We start from the raw sequence: 20,354 nt of genomic DNA, 5'->3' as shown, positions 1-20,354 counted from the left end.
GCCACACTCTGTATCGTCAAGGACAACATGAGACAAAGTGAGCTGGAAGGCAGCACATGCCACAGGGAAGCGAGACACAAGGTGGCAAGGAGTTAAAGGCAGGATTGGAGGGCTGGCATCTCTGAGGAGGCCTCAGCACACAGTGGGGTGCGGGTGGGGGGAGTTTCTTGCATACACCTGTCTCGAGCAGGCAATGTGTTAGAGGACTATTTAATGCCCTTTTGTGTCTGTTACTTGAGGACTAGACTAGTGTAGAAGAAAAGACAGGAGGGGGAGTTTATCCCAACCCAAAGGGAGGCTGGTTTTTATTGTTTTAGGTTTGTGTCTCTCTCCCAATTAGCCAGGAGCTCCCTGAGGGCAGGAGCACTGTCTTTCTTCTCTGTGTTCCTAGCACCTGGCACATAAGATTGTCACCAAGCTGATAATAAACAATGAAAGGATAGACACATGGTCACATGTGGAGGGATAATGTGCCAGGCCAGGGTGATCTCTGCATCAGCACCACCTATGAACTCCATCTGCAAAAGAACTCACAGTTTCTGTGCCCAACAGACTAAAAATAGAGTATTTAAAGAAAAAGAAAAGGCTGGGGGCCTTGGGCTTCAGACCTAAGGATTAGGAAAAGACCAAGAGACTAGGAGACCAGAAGGCAGCCAAACCCAGGCATGATGGCCCAAGCAGAAAGACACGCCCACCGGGTAGGCAGGAGGCAGGTGATGGGAGCCAGAAGGGTTTGCTGTATTGGACAGAGAGAGTATTAAGGAAAATTGAAATAGGGGAACAGTTCAGTCAATGAGCATGAGGACCTGTCAGACTTCTGATTCCAAGAACCCACGTGAAACATCCAGGTATGGACGCACAGCAATGGAGAGAGAAACAAAGGGAGATCCATGGAGCTCACTGGCCAGCTGGCTTAACCTAACCTAACCTAACCTAACTAACCTAAGAGTTCCAGGCTAGTGGGAGACCCTGTCTCAAAGCACAAAGCGGAGGACTAGAGAGATGGAGTGGTGGGTAAAGTGGTTGCTGCTCTAGTTTGGGGAGCCCAGAACTCAAGGAAAATGTTGGATATGTCAGTGTGGACCCGTAATCCTGGTGCTGAGAGGCAGAGACACGGGGATCCCTGGTCTCACTGGTCTCACTGGTCAGTCGTGTTAGGCCTATAGTAGCACAGTTTGTCACGAGTAGGGCAGATATGACAGGAAAACTATTCAACCCACGGCTATCAGGAAGCAAAGTGAGAAAGACAGGACACAGCAAGGGTCATAATATCCCCTTTAAAGTCACATCCCACACACACAGTGACCTACCTACCTCTCACTATGTCCACCCCCATCTAAGATTTGACCATTCCTCAGTAGTCCTGTGGGCTGAGGACTAGGGATTCAACACTCAAGACTTGGAGGAACATTGCAGATTGAGACCAGCTCACACAACTCCTGTGGGATATGTGGCAGCTCTGTCACCGGATGCCACACACATTATCTGCTGACATTGTGCTTTTTAGTGATTTGACTTGCTGAATCTTCATTGCAGCCATAAGCTAGCATCATCCATGTTATGCTTTTACATTGATGATACTTGAGGCCCAAAAAGGCAAAGCAGCTTGTCCAAGGCAAAAGTTAACGATTATCGTGGCAATGAACCCAGACAGCGTGTCCTTGACCAGCCCACAAAATACACCTTACCTTACCACACAACATATAACTATGCCTTCAGGAAACTCAAGTTCAAAAGTCTGGCAGTATACATAGGCTAGATAGATAGATAGATAGATAGATAGATAGATAGATAGATAGATAGATAGATAGATAGATAATAGATAGATAGATATTTCTCTTTTATAAGGCCAGGCTTCCCAAACTTTGCTATGAAAATCATTTGGGGAGGCTGGCAAAAGGACTCAGTAGGTAAAGGTATCTGCCACCAAACCTGAAATCTGAATTTGAACCCTAGGACCTACATGGTGGAAAAAGAGAACTCGCTCCCACAAATTACCCTCCATGCATGTGCTATGACATAGACCACACCCCTATGCACAAAATAAAAATAAAATAAAATGAAAACCATGTTGAGAGTCCATTAAAATTCAAATTGGAATTCCTAGATCTAGGGAAGGATCTCAAAACTCATCTCTCACAAGATCTCTAGTAAGATGGCCAACCTACAAGACTTGGCTCTGACCAAGGGTTTCCTGGGGCCCTGATGACTGGTCACCATGGTCCCAGGTGGTGCTGATTCTGCTGACCACACTGTAAGAAGCCAACATGAGGGCCTTTTGTGAGAAGCACAAGTTGTGCACGTGTGAGAGAAAAGTGTGCTATGCTCTACTCTGTCCCTTTGAAAGACCACTCTGGCTGCTCTACAGAGAAGAGATTATATGAGGCAGGGAAACAGAGGAATAAAGCATTGCCATGATGCGTGCAGAAGCCAGTGTTGGCCAGAATGAGACTGTCATGAATGTATTTTTTAGGAACATCTGATATGGGAGTTGAAAGAAAGTAACAGATGCAAGTCAAAGATGCCTTCTAAATTTTTTACTGGGGGCATAAATCATTATTTTTAAATGAAAAGAGTATGTTTTTTTTAAGCTAAGGAAATGGTGAGATACAAAGTAAAAAGGGAAAGGTTCAGGAGAATCACGAAATAGTGTGATGTTTGACCTTTTTGAAACTATACTAAAACTTGCCTAGAGATTACAGACTCATTGAGACTCTGTAACGTGAAGGGTGAGGTCCATAAAACCATCATGAATAGCAAAAGTCACCAAAGCCCTTTAAGAAATAAATGTGTCTGGTATGGATCTAAGTGTAACCCCATATCCCCCAGATCTTAGGTTGAAGGCCTATGCCCTATGTGATGATGTCATTTGGAGATGGAGCCTTTGGAAAGTAAAAAGATTTGGTGAAGTTGTGAGGATGGGGCCATCACAACGGGAGCAGGGAGAAGCAATGAGAGCGTTCTCTTTCTCTCTGCCTGCACACATAGAAGAAAGGTTGTGTCAGAACAGAGCACAAGGGTGGCTGGTATATGCCAAGGATAATGTCCTAACAGGACACCAACTCTACTCTCATATTGATCTTAGACCTTTATCTCTAGCATTGTGAGAAGTCTGTTTCTGTGGTTTAGGCCTAGAATTCTGTGATGGCCGTCTGGGATGGCTAATCTTGGCTATCAACTTGACACATCTGAAAAGCAGGATCCTTAAGTGAGGAGTTACCTCCATGAGACTGACCTGTGGGCATATCTGTAAGGCGTTTTCTCGATTGGTAATTGAGATGATAGGAGAGCCCAGTCCATTGTGGGAAGTGCTAGCCCTGGGCAGGGATGCATGAATTGTCTAAGAAAGGTAGCTGAGCAGGTCAGAAGGTGCAAGTCAGTTTTTCTCCATAGTCTCCAATTTCTGCTTCAAGAGTTTCTGTGAGTTCCTGTCTTGGCCTCGTTCTCCATGATGGTCTCTAACCTGCAAGCTAAACTAAACCCTTTGTGCTCCAAGTTGGTTTCAGTCAGTGTTTTATCACAGCAACAGAAAGCAAACTGTGCTGCTGGCTGGTTTTTATGTCACCTTGACACAAGCTGGAGTCATTTTGGAAGAAGAAGTCAAAGTCATTTTTGGAAGAAGTCAATTGAAAAAAAATGCCTTCACTGGATTGGCCTGTGCGCAAGACTTTGGAGCACTTTCTTAATTGATGATTGATGTGGGAGGGCCTAGGTCACCGTGGGCAGTGCTACACCTGGGCTGGTGGTCCTGGGCATCATAAAAAGAGAAGACTGAGCAAGCCATGAGGACCAAGCCACCCCTCCATGACCTCTGCTTCAGTTCCTGCCTCCAAGGTCCTGCCCTGCCTGAATTCCTGCCCTGATTTTCCTCAGCAATAGAATGTTAACTAAAAACCTAAGACAAAAACCATCTCCTCCCCCAAGTTCTTTTTGGAATGGTGTTTTATCACAGCAATAGAAACCTAACTAAGACACAAGCTATTAGGCAGCATAATCTAACAAAGACATGGCCTGTTGATGCACGCATCACTTCCGAAATCCCACTGTGTAATAAGATGCATTTGACAGCTGGCTAACAGGTGAAAAAGGACATCACAAGTAGGTCCATGAGAAAGTTCCAGGAGGCTGGGCCTGGAACCCATCACTTGGGATTCCAGTGTCCTGACAGAGCTGAATGGTGTCCAAGCCATGCACACCTCAGCTTTCCAACATGCTGTCTGGATTGAAACGAGTTACTCCAACCTCTCTGTGACCCTCCATTTTCTCCTCTGTAAAATGAGAATTCTAGCACATGCCACCCGGACTTGTGAGCATTACTGGAGATGCTGTGTGAGAACTGCCAGGGACCTAATAGATTGTCCATCATTTCTTTCCCCGTTTCCTCTCCTACATGCAAAATCATTTCATTTCTGATTAAACAGGAAGAGAATCAAAGGCCTAAATAAGTAAGCTTTCTCAAGACATAGAGATAAGCCATGAATCTCCATTCATGCCACATCCACAGGAGAGTCACTTGGTCTTCATGTGCTTCTGGGTCATTGTAACGAGTGAATGAGCCAAGAATGTCTGAGACACTCAAGATATGCTAGCAAGTGTTATTGTTGTCACGGAGACTTCTCAGTCTGTAGAATTCCTCGATCCTGAACATTCTATATAATTATGACAGAGTGAGAGAAACCGTAGAGACTCAGACACAGTCAGCATGTGGAGAGTCAGCTCCAGGAAAATGGCCTGGTGAAGACAGGAGGGCACCCTTCACTGGGTCCCATGTCAGTTCCTTCTCTGACCAGGTTTCATGCATCCATCTTATTTCTCTATTACCCTAGAAGTTCTCCAGGGATGATGACTGTGGTGGTTTAAATAGATATGGCCCCAGAGACTCACGTCTTTGAATGCTTTGCCCATAGGGAGTGGCACTATTAGGAAGCGTTGGAGTAGGTGTGGCCTTGTTGGAGGAAGTGTGGGGGCAGGTTCTGAGGTCTCATGTGCTCAAGCTGTCTAGTACGAGACACAGTGTCTCCTGCTGTTGTCTGCAGATCAGGATGTGGAACTCTGCTCCTTCTGCAGCACCATGTCTGTCTGCTAGGGTCAGGTCAGGCTCTGATCATTTCCACGGATGCCAACGAGTCCTCAGGGGCAGTTAGCATCAGAATGTCAGAAAAGTCCCTTCATGTTGCCTCAGATAGAGCTCCTGACTCAGATTAACCATCTGTGATCACAGACATGCTCTGCCGGTCCAAATAGGGATGGGATATGGCTACTCACAATGAACAGATTTAGTGCCAATACCATACCCCTTCACTTCATTGAAGATACACAGCAAGCCTGTGAGGCTAGGGTGGTTATCTCTGGGCTATAGATAAGGCAGCTAAGGGGAGGGAGGTGTCAGTAGCTCGCCCACATTCCCAGAGCAGTGGGTAGCAGACTGACAAGGTCATGGTTCACCCTCTGGACCCATCCAATTCCAACACCACCACTATCTTCTCAGACACAGGATGAGAAATTACCTCCAGGTACTTATACCTCCAAGGACCCTTTGGGTTTGCTTTGTAGTCTGAAAACCACGTAAATCATCACTCAGCAAAAGTCCATCTGTTGCTAGTTCTAAGATTTGCTCTTCAGGAAAATAAAAGGAGAGAAGAGGATGACTTCCTCAAAAAGAGCCACACGTCTGGTTTTGCCTCATCCTCTATAACCAGGGCTGACATACCAGTACGAGCTCACTAAGGAGTAGGCTAAACGAGTTTTTATAGCTTTTCAGATACCATTCAGAGATGCCCAAGATTTCCAAGCACATCTCCAAGCCATCCTTAGTCTCCTGAAGCCAGTGCTAGCTGCCCCTGGGCCTATGGCAGACAACATCATGGCAGAAGACAAACATCTGCTAGACTTTTCCCAGCAGTGTGGCAATGACATCATGCACCGCTCTTAGATAATTTGCACATTATCAGACTAATTTCCAGATTATCTAATCAGCCGACATTACCCTTAATCAATTTGGCTCTCCCTTTACAGTTCCACAAAGTACACCCTGCCCTCAACAACAGACTAGCTCTGGGCATTTTCCTCTCAAGAGTGACAGAAAGGGGAAGCTTAATTCTGACCCAATGCGTGACTCCCGCATAGGAGTCTGACCTCCAGGGACCTAGGACATCCCGACTTCAATTACATGGACCTGAAAACTTGAGATCAATTTTATAGAACAGTATCTTAAAATACTTCCTCCTAACAACTCCAAGTTTTATTTGAAAGCATATATTTAGTTGTGTTTTAAATAAAAGTTATTAAATAAAATGAGGCTTCTTTTTAAATTCTCACTTTCCTTTTAGGGATGGCTCTGATGGTTCCCACAGAATAAAGACTCTGCCACATGATACAGAAGATACCTCCAATTGTGGACTCCTGTCTCATTCAGTCCTGACTTCAACACTACCATGAGATCCTACTGCTATCAACTATATGAAGGTGGCCATTCTGTCTTAGACCTCACAACCTGTATCCATTCTAAAACCTGGCATCTTCTCCATCCTGAATATTCTTCCTTGCTTTTCAAGGGTCAACCTGATCATCCCCTCCTTAGTGAACTCTTTCAAAACCTTACAGTGCAGTGGTCCTTAAACTTTCACATAAACCGGAATACCTTTCGTGTTGGTTACTACCCTGGGACTCTTTGCTGGTAAAGTCTGAGACTCTCCATGTCCAATGAGTCAGCAAGTATAAGGCTAGTGCCCCATCAAGAGCACCCCTGCCTCATGACGCATAACACATAGGACTATGAACCTTAGACACATTCATCCTTTGCACATGATCCATTATGCATGCCCACTCAAGACTGTGGGCTTCTCAAAGACGAGGACAAATCTTATTCTCAGCCTCAGTACTTAGGCAGCATTCAGTGTATAGGCACCAAACTTGGGGATAGATAGATGAGTGAATGGCTGGATAGATGGATGTATGCATGCATGGATATATGGATAGATGGATGTGTGGATAGATGGATGTATGCATGCATGCATGGATGTATGGGTAGATGGATGTATGCATGCATGGATAGATGGATGCATGCATGCATGGATGTATGGATAGATGGATGTATGCATGCATGGATAGATGGATGCATGCATGCATGGATAGATGGATGCATGCATGCATGGATGTATGGATAGATGGATGTATGCATGCATGGATAGATGGATGCATGCATGCATGGATGTATGGATAGATGGATGTATGCATGCATGTATAGATGGATGCATGCATGCATAGATGTATGGGTGGACAGATGGGTGTATGGGTTAGTGGATTGGGGGTGGATGGGTAGGTGTATGGGTGGATGCATGGATGCATGGCTCCACGGATAGGTAGATAGGTAGATGAATGGGTGGATGGATGGATAGGTGGGTAGGTAGATGGATGGTAGGTGGGTGGGTGGGTGGGGAAATAGATGCATGGATGGATGGTTGGTTGAATGACTAGATGCGCTGATGGGTGGATTCAATAAATGGATGAATATATACATATGAATATGGTAAGAGAAACTAATGGGGAAAAATATCCTAGCCTCATCCAGGGGCAGGGGGAGGGTAGCAACCCAGAGGAGAAAGACCCCATCAGAAAGGTCATTTCTCCCAGAGGGAGGTCTAAGCTCCAAGCCTCCCTAGCTACTCATCTGTCACTGAGGTAGAGAGCCTCAAGCACAGAGCAAAGGAGGCAAACCTATAGGGAAGAAACACAGAAATGAACACTCAGGAGAAAAGGAGAGAGATTAGAAGAGGAACAAAGGTGGGGATGTGTCCTCTGGAAGGGGCAGGAGGACAGCAAGGGATGAGTCCTCTGGGAGGAGCAGGAGGACAGCAGGGGATGAGTCCTCTAGGAGGAGCAGGAGGACAGCAGGGGATGAGTCCTCTAGGAGGAGCAGGAGGACAGCAGGGGATGAGTCCTCTAGGAGGAGCAGGAGGACAGCAAGGGATGAGTCCTCTGGGAGGAGCAGGAGGACAGCAGGGGATGAGTCCTCTAGGAGGAGCAGGAGGACAGCAGGGGATGAGTCCTCTAGGAGGAGCAGGAGGACAGCAGGGGATTAGTCCTCTAGGAGGAGCAGGAGGACAGCAGGGGATGAGCCCTGTGGGAGGAGCAGGAGGACAGCAGAGGTGGCAGGTGACTTGACGGCTGAGTTGGCAGCTCAGGGCAGCAAGGGCTGGGAAGGGAAGGTCACTGCTGACTCCAGCTGGCCACTTTATCCTTGCAGTTAAGAAGGTGCAGGTATGGGGATGAGCTTGGGCTCTGCTGAGGACACAGCTGAAGGGGATGGAGCAAAGGACAGGAGCAGTACCAAAGTCAAAAGGCCCCAATGGCTGCAGGTGGTTTGAGCCAGTTCACCACACAGCCCTGGTGGCATTGAGGGGCAGTGTGGATGGGAGCCCACTCCAAGCCCCAAACAGTGAGAGCAGCTATTGAGTAGGTATTAATGATGCCAGCAATTAGTGCTCACAGGAAAATGGCGGGGGCCTGCTCACCAGGGGCATGTGGGAGGACATAGAACGCACATTCAGAGCAGCAAGCAAATCGATACAGTAGTGTGTGTGGCCCACAGAAGCCAGGGCAAGCAGCTACCGCTAGGTTTATCCGGAGCGACTAGGGCTAGGGGCTTGTCTGCTGTGCCCACTTCCCTTTAGGTAAAGTTAGGGCTGGGCACAGAGTTTTCAGAGACAAAGTTGTGAGAAGACACCTCAAAGAGAAAATTAATTAAAACCAGGGGTGTTTCTGGGGTTTCTGGAACTGTCTTTGTCTGAAGAGGGCCTAGATCAGCCCACATATGGCAGGTCCTCTCTGGGAGGTCAAATGATGCTTTGTGAGAAAGGAAAAAAGATGAAGGGGGAACTGGAGCACATTGCTCACCCACGAGCCCACAGACGATGAAGGGAAGCATGAGGCATGGCCCTGTATAGAAGAAGGAAAGGCAGAGTTTCTTTACTAAGCAAGTCCACGTGATCTCCCTGGGACAATACCTAAGGAGGACGCAGAGGCCACTGATAATTTCACATTTGAACTCTTGGCAGAAAGAGCAAAGAATGTCAGTGCTGATCACAGAAGTCTACTTGGAGGGGACCTCAGGAACAGCTGGGGAGGAGCGTCTTCTTCCAGTTACTGTTGTTGCCAAAACTTTGCACATGTACGCACATATATACACGAGTGTGCGAAACCACCACTCACTGTGGACACTAAAGAAGTGGGGGAAACATAACACAAAGGAAGCCATCCAAACACTATAAAGTAGGATGCCTGTACACAGAAGCAAACGGGCAGACATTGAGGAAACGCAGGAGCTAGGCTAGCACTGGAGGGGTGAGAAAAAAGCTAACAGGCACGCTGGAGAGAGAACAAATCGCTAATCTGTGCTTTCCAGAAAGCACCTAAAGCCAAAGATCATTTCCAGCCTCTTCTTGGTAGGATGCGACAGCTCCCTGTGACTTCCTAGACACTTAGACCAGAGAAGGTAAAGAGGGGAGAAAAGGGAATGGCACTGTCGGCTGCCTCAATAGACAGGTCTTCTTCCCTGACAGAAAAGGAGAGCTCTCCCAAAGGGCAGGCAGAGAGCCGGCTGTCATAGAGACTCAGGATCTGGTGCGGAAAGAGAGAAGTCACCCTCCTCCTCCAGCCCTGCTTCCCAGAGTCTGCCCAGATGGCAACAGGAGGTGAGAAAGCAAGGGTCTGTCACATTAAAAGATCGAACCCTCAAAGTTGAAAACAAATTCATGTCACAGGATACATTTTTCCCAATTCCAAGTTCCTATACTGAGGCTTAACCTCTAGTACTTTGGCATTTGGCTCTTCTGAAGATAGAGATAGACAAAGAAGTAATCAAAGTGCTGGAGAGATGGCTCAGTGGTTAAGGGAGTGCACTGTTCCTGTTCGCTTTCCAGAGCTTAATAGGGTGGCTCGCAACTACCTGTAACTCCAGCTTAAGGGACCTGATGCCCTCTTCTGGCCTCCACAGGCACTGCACTCATGTGCACATACCCACATACAGATACATGTGATTTAAAGTGAAAATAAATCTTTTGAAGAAGGAGGAGGAGGAGGAGGAGAAGTAGTAAATGAAGAAGTGAAGTTTGTTAAATGAGACTATTGGAGAAGCTGGGGAGACAGCTCAACTGGTAAGTGGTTGTCATGAAGACACAGGAACCTGAGTTTAGACTGCGCCCCCAGCACCCATACAAAAAGATGGAAATAGCTGCAGCACCTATAATCCCAGAGCTGGGGAGGCAGAGACAGGAGACCCTGGAGGTCTCCACAGCCAGTCTTGACAAATCAGTGAATTTCATGTTCAGTGAAAGACTTGGTCTCAAAAGGCAAAGTGAAAGCCAGCTGAGAGTATATGTAAGTGTGAAAGGCAGACAGACACACAGATGCACAGACAGACAGACAGACAGACTCGCATGCATGCGTATGCATGCACCTACACACCACACAATGCAGCTATTAGGGCAGGCAGGTCCTAATCCAGTCTGCCTGATGACCTTATAAGAAGAACCCATGTGCATGGAGAGAAAAGGGCAGAGCTGCCAGAGGACAGCCATTTGCAAACCAAGGAGAGGAATATCTAGAAGCCAACATTGACAATGCCTTGACCTTGGCTTCTCAAGACCCCAGAACTGTGAGGAACTAATTGCTGTAGTTTAAGACTTCTGGTCTGAGGTATTTTGTTGTGCCAGCCACAGTACACTGATAGAGAAGGCAGCATGACCAGTGAACATGGGACACTGGCCTGGAAGAACCACACACAAACCTAAACAAAGGTCTTGGCCAGGGAATGCCCATGGTTTCAGACGTGTGGTGAAAGTGTCCATGCGGCATCGGTCCCATAAGCCGAGATACTCAACTACATGGGAGTCATCTTTAAATTTAGAATCTGGCTGCTTTTAAAAGGCAGAGTCTTTGTTCACTTTAAGAACGCATACCAGGGCTGGAGCATTAGCACTAACAGCACTCGCTGCCCTTCCAGGGGATCCAGGGTCGATACCTCATGCTCACACAGAGGCTCACAACCCCCTGTCACTTCAGCCGCAGGGGACCTGACGCAGTCTTCTGACCTCAGCAGGCACTGCATGTATGTGCATGTGTTACACATGCAGGTAAAATGCTCATATACATGAAATAATAAACCAAATCTAAATGAAAAAAAGTTTTTAAAGTATCTACCAACAAATTGTATAAACGAAGCAAAAGCCCACATCATACGTCCACAAATACCTCTCCCTCCAGTGATCTCAGTATGACCCAGATCTTGAAGCAAGCTCAACAGATTCCATGACCACCTCCTGTTTGGGGGCTTTTGTCATCCCAGAAACCATAAAGGACGGGAGAGAGCCAGTCTAAAAGTGAACGCCCAGTCCACCTTTCATTCCTAATTCATAACCGCGAGTTGAGGAAGGAGAGAAAGAATAAAAACAAATCTGCAGGATCGCTTTGAGTCTTCAGAGCCAACTGTCATCCCAAGTGACATATCCATCCAGATGGCAGGAGAGCTCCATAGTAGTGACCCATACAGGAAAACCATAGCAGTCAACCAGCAACCGTCAGTCGCTCGCAACAGCTGTGAGCGGCCCCTTCTGAAGCTGAGGGAAATGATGGACAGGTCTGGCCTGCGACAGTGGCCAGGTGAGGTCACTCCCCTTCTGCTGGACACTTACATCCTACCTCTGTCTGGAGACAAGGCTGATCACATTCAAACCTGCATGTGTTTCCTGGGTGCCCAGCTCAGCCATAGAAGTGGTGGCTGGCTGAGCTGAGGGGTTCGTTTACTGCAGAACACCAAGACCCATCAGCTGTTGCTGCCGTGAGATACCAGAGTGGAAAGAAAAGAACTGCTCCCCACAACACCTGCCCCATCCCCTACTCCCCAACCTTACAAGCGGGGACTCACGTCTGTGGTTCTCGTTTCTGTGGTTGGGTGGGGACCGCGTGTCCTGGTCTTGGGCTTCATCGCCCTCCTCGCTGGCCAGGTGAGTGTGTGCGTAGTGATAGCTGAGTCCCGGCCGGTTCTTGTAACGCTTGCCACAGACTAGAGAGGAAGAGAGAAGACACGACGGACAATGTCAGCAACTTCTGTGATCACTCTCTCACACTTCGGGGTAACAGTCCCCAGATGTCCACACCGGAGCCAGGCTTCCCCTTAAAAGTACCTCCCACCCTCAGACCCACACCACTGTAACCATGCGGCTCGTGTATGCAAAAGAGGTATACGAACACAGATACTGCGCTCTCTACCATTCTGCCTGTGAGACCCTGGGTAAGTGAATGAACTGCTCTGTGTCTCCGTTGCTTGGGAGACAAAATGGGAATGATAGCTGTATGAGCTCATTAACCCCACACCGCACAGAGCCCTTAGGCGAGCACTGTTTGACTGTGTGTTTGTTACAGCGTTAGGTACGCTAGGCGAGTGGTCCAGCACTGAGCCCTACTCCCGGCCTTAACACGGTACTTCAAATGGTACTGAGTACACGGAAAGGAAGATTATCATCAGAACTTTGCAACTTCACTGGAAGCCTATGCAGTCCAACGTCTTAGGTCACCAATGAGGTCAGTGAGGCCCAGCAGCACTAAGTGACGTACATGGAACACATTGGTGGAAGAGCCACCAGAACCCAGGTCTGCTAGATTCCTCTGCAGAGCCTCATCTGCTGCTCTGCGGTTAATTCTACATGAAGTAACACACTTTCCATGGATCACCCTCTGATTTATGCCAAGAGAATGTGCTCTACTCGCACCGCAAACACAATGGGACTGAGGCATCCCAGTGGCTGTAGTAGCCAAGAGCTTGTGACCTCAGTGCTCCAATTAGCCTCTGGCACCCCAGAGACAGCTTGAGACAAAAGGCAACTAGTAACATTAACATGGCATCTTAGAGGCAAGAATAAGGGCAATGACTCAGTACCCTGGATGCTTGGGATTTAGACAGCAAAAGGCAGGCAAAGTGACCGTGGGCCAGACCACCAGCCGTGTCTCCCCATACTCAGCCCAGACCTCAGCCTTAGAGGGATGGGATTGCCAAGAACAGAGGCTTCAGGGTCTTCGCAGTGAAACTGTGACCCCAAATGACCATCTTCCTCTTCCTCTCAAATGCTCATCTTTCTTCCCCCAAATGCTTGTCTTCCTCCTCCCAAATTCCCATCTTCCTCTCTCCCCAAATATCCTCCTCTCCCTCTAAATGCCCATTCTCCTCCCCAAAATGCCCACTTCCTCTCCCCTCCATGCCCATCCTCTTCTCCCCACCAAATGCCCATCTTCCTCTCCCCCCTAATGCCCATCTTCCCCTCCCCTGCTAAATGCCCATCCTCCTCTCCCCACAAATGCCCACGCTTTCCCCCTCCCAGAAGGCCAAGCCTGGCAGACTCTGCTGGAGCAGTGGGGGATAGGTTGGTTCTGAGGGACTCTCCCTTCCCCCAGATCACTGGCACCAGAAAGCATAAATTCTTTATAGAGAGGAAGAGCAGAACTTCAGCATCAGACCTGAGTTCCAATCCCAGTTTCAGGTGTCCCAATTCAGTCGCTGTGACCTTCTCTCTAAGGAGAAGATACGGCCACAAGGTCTTCTCACAACTTATCTCTTCCTATCAGATTCTCCCAGGCTTGGAAAAAATAAAATAGAAAGCAGCGTCTATTCTCTCTCTTAAGTAAACTACTTCTAAGGAGCGTAATTCATTTTGAGTAATAGCCAGGACAATAGCTTTAAATGGAAGAATCGGGCATCTCTTATTTTTATGAAGTTGGATCTAGGATTTCACTGTTTTGAATGACGTTATAGCTGATTTTTAGCTTTTATTAAATTAAAGCAGTTCCTATTATTCCTGTCTTAGAGTCTGATTATAGGAGCATTTTATTGACTGCCCCTTAAGTATCTCTAATACATGGCTTTGCTTTGGTTTGTGGATATGGTGAATTAGGTTGGCTTCCTAGCATTTCCTACTATTGAACCATTCTCGCACTCCTAGAACATGCTCCATTTGGCCAGAGTGTATTATTTGTTTGATATAGTTGTGGATTCAACTTGATAATACTGCATCTGAACTCAGACTCACAGAGCTATAATTTTTTAACTAGGGTTCAGTTTTATAGTTATGTCAACTTCCAAAAATGAATGGACAGGTTTTGCTCTGTGAAACTGGACAAAGACTCGTAATCTCTCTGTGCCTGTTCTCTGGAAAGGAAGATAGTGATACTTTGGAAGTTAATTGAAAGATTATAAATAGTATTTGCAAAGAATCTCACCCAGCTAACATAATAGATGTTCAGTAAATGGTAGCTATTGGACAAGAGACACCAGTCTTGTCTATCATATCTTAAGGGTTAGACCTCCCCAAGAAAAACTTTGATCTCTCCTACCACACTGTGGAATATGGCAATTGGTTGGATTTTCTTGATGAGTGTTTGAAATTCAAGCTGGTGACCTTATCACTATAAATTCAAGCTCTCTGTGTCTATATACATATATATGTATGTATGTATGTATGTATGTATGTATATATATATATATATATTTCTCTCTATCTCTGTCTCTCTCTCTCACGCGCACACACACAAAACAGACTAAAATGGTGCCTTGCATCTCAATTCCATGTGACCTAGGAAGCAGGACATAAAGAGGCCCCTGAGGTACACTCTCTGCCTGCTTGTGGCTTTTCCATTTAACCTTTTAAATGATCTGAGGTCAATAAGCAACAAATTACAGGGTCATTGAATATGAATCCACTTAGACACCAGACACACTGCTGTTGAGGATGCATGTCTGTTCAAAGGAAGAGCTGCTTTCAGTATTTGCACAGGCGGCCTAGTACCTCTGCAGATCCAGCCATGATCCCAAGTGAGCCGTTTATGCAATGCAGGGTCAGCCATTGCTTTTCTTCTTAATCATAAAATTCCAAGATCTTAACAGTTACTTACACTAACTGCCCACTAATATCATTCCCACTAATGCTCTAGAGGCCTGTTCAGGCTCCAGGGATGAGAACTCACTGTGCTTCAAAGCAGTTACCCCTTCCTGGTCTTCTTGAATTACGATCCTGTCTACACCTGCCACCTTCCCTTCAGGGTGGCTTCCAGTCGACTTGTCTGATATCCCCTGCTCCACCTCATCGGCTGCCATGCACTTTCTACAAAACATATTTGTTGAGTCACTGGTGTGGACATAGGAGCACTTGTGGGAGAGACAAGAGCCAGGAGTGGAGGCAAGCCTGCATCTATCCACACTAATCTCATACTAATGACGCTTAAAACCTACAAAGCTAAACCCAAGCAAGACCATCCATTTCCTCCCCTAGCACATAAAGAGTGATCCTTTGAGGAACAAATTCTTTTGCTAGAACACAGATTCTCAGCGTGTGGTTCCCGGAGCAGCAGCGTCGCCAGTATCACATGGGAACTTGTTACAGAAGCAAATTCTCTGGTACCACCCCTCCCCTCTGAATCAAGCAATCAGGGGGCACCCAGCCAGGGAACCCAGATTATCCTGGAACCCACTAAAGCTTGAGAAGGCCTAGGCCTGACTCTAACCAACTTGGTCTACCTACCCTCCCAGTGTGTGGGTGTGGAGTGGAGGCCACCTTGATATGTGATTGGCTGCTGGAAGTTCCAGATCCAGGGAGTTCAAAAAGGTGTCCTGGAAGCCAGACTCCTTCCTAAAGTACCTCAGGATGGAGCTTCATCCCGTATGGCTCACTCAAACAGTGTGCTTCCTTCATCACTAGACCCTCACATTCAATAACACATTTATTAAATGTTAATATACGTTAGACGGTGGCACCAAAGAGGATGAAGACAAAGGGGCCCTCAACCCTCTCCAAATAGTTCCTGGTCTAGCAGAAGGTCTGTGCCTATAGCACAGAGACTGGGTGGCTGGCTGTATGAGCAGGCAAGGTAGAGAAGGGTAGCTGAGCCGGGCAGCAGATGGCTTGAGTTGGGGGAGGTTGCTTCCTGGAGTGAGAATCCCTTGGTAGGAGAGTATGAGATGAGCAAGACCTCCCCTGGGGCTCCCCAGTACATCCACCCAGCACCTCAGGGGTACCGTGAGCCATTTGAGAAAGCTGCAGCAAAGAATAGTGGTGGGGGGGTTGAGGGAGCTAATACAAAAGGCCTCTGGGCTTGACTCCATTCTGACAATGAGGGACCAGGGGAGGACTTTGCCCAGAGGGTCATCTTAATAGGACTCTCATGTTAGCACACTGCTTACAAGATGAATTTGAAGAGGGCAGGACACTATTTGCCTGGCTGATGGATGGGTGGAAAAGATATGGCCTTATAGGTAGAAATGAGTTATGGGGAGAGGGGTTTGAGATAGAATCTTGTAGAAGGGGGGTATAAGAACACAACGAAGTGCCAGCCAACATGGCTGTCTTTGACGTGCAGTGCCCAGCCTGGCCTTATTTGACACCAGGTCCTGCCTCATTCTCAGCCTCCCTGCCTATTTCTCCTTACCACAGAGCCTTCAAGCATGTTCATCCCTCTGCCTAGCCTGTCCCCCACCCCCAGTTTGCCTGATGAGCATCTAATCATCCTTCAGCTCTTGGTCCTAATACCCTTCCCCAGGGAGGTCCTGCCAATCATCAGGACCCCAGGGTTCACCTTCCTGGGACTAATCCACATCAATCCTACAGGCAGCCAATGAGACAGACCCTGTCCGTTCACACAGGTTACATCTGCAGTGGCCAGCATGGGGTCTGCCTGACAGGCACTGGGATGTCAGCTTAGAGAGGTAATGAAGACTCCCAGGTTCCTGACGTGGATGAGTTGTTAGAAGGATACAGGAGAAAATCCAAATGAAAGAAAGAAAGAAAGAAAGAAAGAAAGAAAGAAAGAAAGAAAGAAAGAAAGAAAGAAAGAAAGAAAGAAAGAAGAAAGAAGGGAGGGAGGGAAGGAGGGAGGGAGGAAGGAAGGGAGGGAAGGAAGGAAATGAGCATGTGCTACTTTAATTCTCATGGAAAGAGACGTGACTGGCTATAGGTACAGTGACACTGGAAGTTATGGTGTTATGACACATCAAGGGAAACAGTGGTGAGGGAGATTCCCTTTTAAAATTGTTAAGAAAAAGTCACATGAGAGCCACAAGAATATTGCACAGGAGGGGGGTTCAGGACAGAAGCAGCAGCATCAAGGCCCCCAGCCTCGAGAGGCTCCTGCCTTCAGTCCCCGAGTGCCGCTCACAAGCTGGGACGCTGAGTGTAACAAGCAAAGATGTTCATGGCAGCGCACATCCCCACTGTGGTGACTTGAACAAGCAATGTCCCCACCATAGCATTTGAACACTTGGTCCCCAGTGGGTGGCACTATCTGGGAGGCTTAGAAGGTGTGGCCTTGCTGGAGGAAGTATGTCAACTCGGGGTGGGCTTCCAAGTTTAAGAACTTCAAGCCATTTCAAGTTTACTCTCTCTGTTTCCTACTGTGGCTCAAGATATGAGTTCTCACCTGCTCCTACTGCCCTGCCTGCTACCCTGGTTCCCTGCCATGATGGACTCTTACCCCTCTGGAACTGTGAGCCTAAATAAACCCTTGCTATCCTGTCAGTTTCCTTGGCTGTGGTGTTAAATGACAGCAACAGAAAAGTAACTAATTCACTCGTCTTAAAGGTGAGTAGACTCAGGCTTAGAGGCAGGGGAACTAAGTAAGGCCAAAAGGGATGGAGAATGGGGTGGGAGGATCATTGCATATGACCCTCAGGGGGCCACCACAGCATGAAAATAAGCCATGACCGCCTAGAGGATGAGACAATGCTGCAGGTCACTGGCATGCTCCGGGAAATGGGGAATAGCAAAAGGCTAATAGATTACTAATAGATTATTCCTTCCGGCAGGGCTGTAGGAGAAGGCAGGGCAGCTGGTGGAAGAAGACCACACTAGGATGAGGAGGAGGGTGTCCTGATCTATCAGGTAGGTCTCTGAGCAGGCCACAGGCTGCAAGGAGGCAGCAGGAGGCAGGGTAGTTTGAAAGAGAGAATTAGGAGGACCTGGAGTTAATGGAGCTCCAAACAAAGCTGCTAACTAAGACTTAGTCTTTCAGATGACATCATCACGGGGTGAGAGAGGAAGCCCTGACTCCGTGATTTATTCTGATGGAACCGCAATGGAATCAGAGGGCGACGTTTTCGACGGGTAGGAGTGCTTTAGAAACCCTGCTGCGATTGCCCAGACAGGCTGGAGAGGATGCTCTCTGACCTTTAACTCTACTTTCCAGTCATCACTCCAAACACCAGGGGCCAACTTCATAGATCTGGGCAATCAGAAAGAGCTTCATGCTGGGTCTCATGGTCTGTGGCCGCCATCTTGAAACATTTACTATAGACTCCTTCAAGGGTCCCTCATTGTCGTGTCAGTGTGTGCATGCATGTGCACACACGTGCCCTAAATGGCCTGGAGCTTACTATAGGGCAGGCTAGACAACCAGTGAGCCCCAGGAACACCTGTCTCTAGATGCCCAGTGCTGAGGTTGCAAGCACTTCCTACCACACCTAACATTTTAGATGAATTCCATAAATTAAACTCAGGCCCTTACACTTGCAAAACAAGCAGTTTACCAGCTGAGCTCTTTCCGGACCCTCTGATCTTATCTTGCACTGGAAATCTGGGAGGGGAGATGTCGGAATAAGTGACTCTAACTGAAAGCTTTAAACCCACCGGGGTGAACCTAGGCCCCAAGCAGTCGAGAGTGGGTTCCCAGAAGTCTACCTAGGGCACCTCACTGGCCACCATTCCAGTGTGATCAGCTGCTCTGGCCCTAGCCAGCTCTGTCATGGGGTGAGAGGGGCTGCAGTGACGCCCCAATGGTCCATGTCTGAACTGAGTGGGTTCAAACTCCGACCGAAACTGCCGGCTGCCTGATCTAGGGTAAGCTGCTAAGCCTCTCCACACTGGCATGTCCCTCTCTGAAATGGGGCCCACTGCGACAGCACACCTCCTACCTCACCAGAAGGAGAAAGAGGCAAGAGAGTGATTTAAAAGAGGATCCTGCCCGTGGTAAGTCTCAGTCCTTTTCAGCTGCCATCAATCCCCCCCCCCACTGCCATCAAAGGGGCTCAGCAAAGACAATAAACCCCAAAAGGGAGGGAGCTAGCCGCTTCTCCTCTGAAGTCTGGGCTAATGGTGTACAGTGGAAAAGAAGGTGAGGAGAAAAATAACATTCTGAAAAGAAAGTATCGGCACCATCTGCTCCCCTTTTATCAAGTCAGCAATCCCGCTCTGGAAGGAGCTGTCGCACGCAGGGAATCAGACTAAGCCCCAAGACTGCTGAAGCATGCAGAGAGGGCTGAACCCCATCTTCCCACTATAGTCTCCCTCCCCCAGGGTCCACTCCTCTGCGTCATGCACCTCTGCAGCCCTCACCCCTGGGACCAGTCCGCCCCATCTGCGCACAGCCTAAGGTCCTTCTTTTCACCTTGGCAAGCAAGCACCTGGATTTTGTGCTCCTGGCACCGCGCATGTGGAGAGCAATGGCCGTGACAAGGGAAGTCCAGCTTGCCTCCCTCTCTCTCCTTCCCCCTGGGGCGGATCCATCTGTCAAGCTGCAGAAATAGCTTTGCCTACATTCCCGGTCCAGAGCTGGGTTCTCCACATGGGACCTCCAGGCTAGAGTTACAGCATGCCATCAGTGCTGTCCCAGAGCAGGGACAGCACGTCCCCTATCCCCCTTAGTCCTACTCCAATCGCTGGCTGGGGCTGGAGGAGGGGGGGGTGCGGGGAGTGGGGGTTGGCAATTTGTGTGAACAAAGCCGGTTGCAGAAGACAGCAGAATCCTTCCTGCCGGGGAGAAGCGGCTGCCTTCCCTACTGATAACTTAATGACTCTGGCACATTTTCATCAGCCCAACTTGGAGCACGCAGTGGGTATCTGAGCCAGTGGTTCCCAGAGACTGAAAGCAGCGACTGAAAGCAATTACAGAGTGAGTGTCCGAGAGACAAAGCCTAGGCCTTGGGAGCCACAAGCTGCATCACATTCCCAGCGTCTGCCCATGGCACAGACACATAGCCCCTCTCTCTGTCGCTCAACTCCTTCAGCTGGGACACAAATCACAGCACCCAGCGTTTGCTCGAGGGCATCGTCACTACAGACAAGCAGGCCACCCCCAGTCCTTACCCAGAATCTTACCCCAGTCACAAGGCCTGAATCCCATTCTTCAGGTGAGGACCCTGAGTCTGAAGAAAGACACGTGACTCCCAGAACGGCAAGGCCAGGATTCAAACTGTGGTTTATCTGCCTTTGGAGAATACAGCTGGAGGATGCTCCATGTATTTTCTGCTTGTTACTCCTGTCCCCAGCTTCCCCGGCGCCTGAGGCTGACCTCCCTAGCTTGCTTCTCTCAGGGGCCCTCAT

General features: G+C 48.2%; 1 protein-coding gene across 3 annotated transcripts in view; it reads right to left on the bottom strand.

Moving 5' to 3' along the window:
• Window positions 1-20,354, bottom strand: part of Dpf3 (double PHD fingers 3) — a 268,414-nt gene that overhangs the window by 68,369 nt on the left and 179,691 nt on the right. For all 3 annotated transcript variants that reach the window (XR_009057826.1, XM_057782334.1, XM_057782335.1), the window contains exon 7: window positions 11,924-12,061. Coding sequence is in view for 2 of the 3 variants with exons in the window: in XM_057782334.1 (XP_057638317.1) it covers window positions 11,924-12,061 (138 nt within the window). In the remaining variant the exon portion in view is untranslated. The remainder of the gene's footprint in view (window positions 1-11,923; window positions 12,062-20,354) is intronic.

This window comes from Chionomys nivalis, chromosome 10 (genome assembly GCF_950005125.1).
Source record: "Chionomys nivalis chromosome 10, mChiNiv1.1, whole genome shotgun sequence".
NCBI classification, from domain to species: Eukaryota; Metazoa; Chordata; class Mammalia; order Rodentia; family Cricetidae; genus Chionomys; species Chionomys nivalis.
The sequence above is the reverse complement of the archived record's forward strand: the minus strand, read 5'-3'. Positions and strand labels throughout refer to the sequence as shown.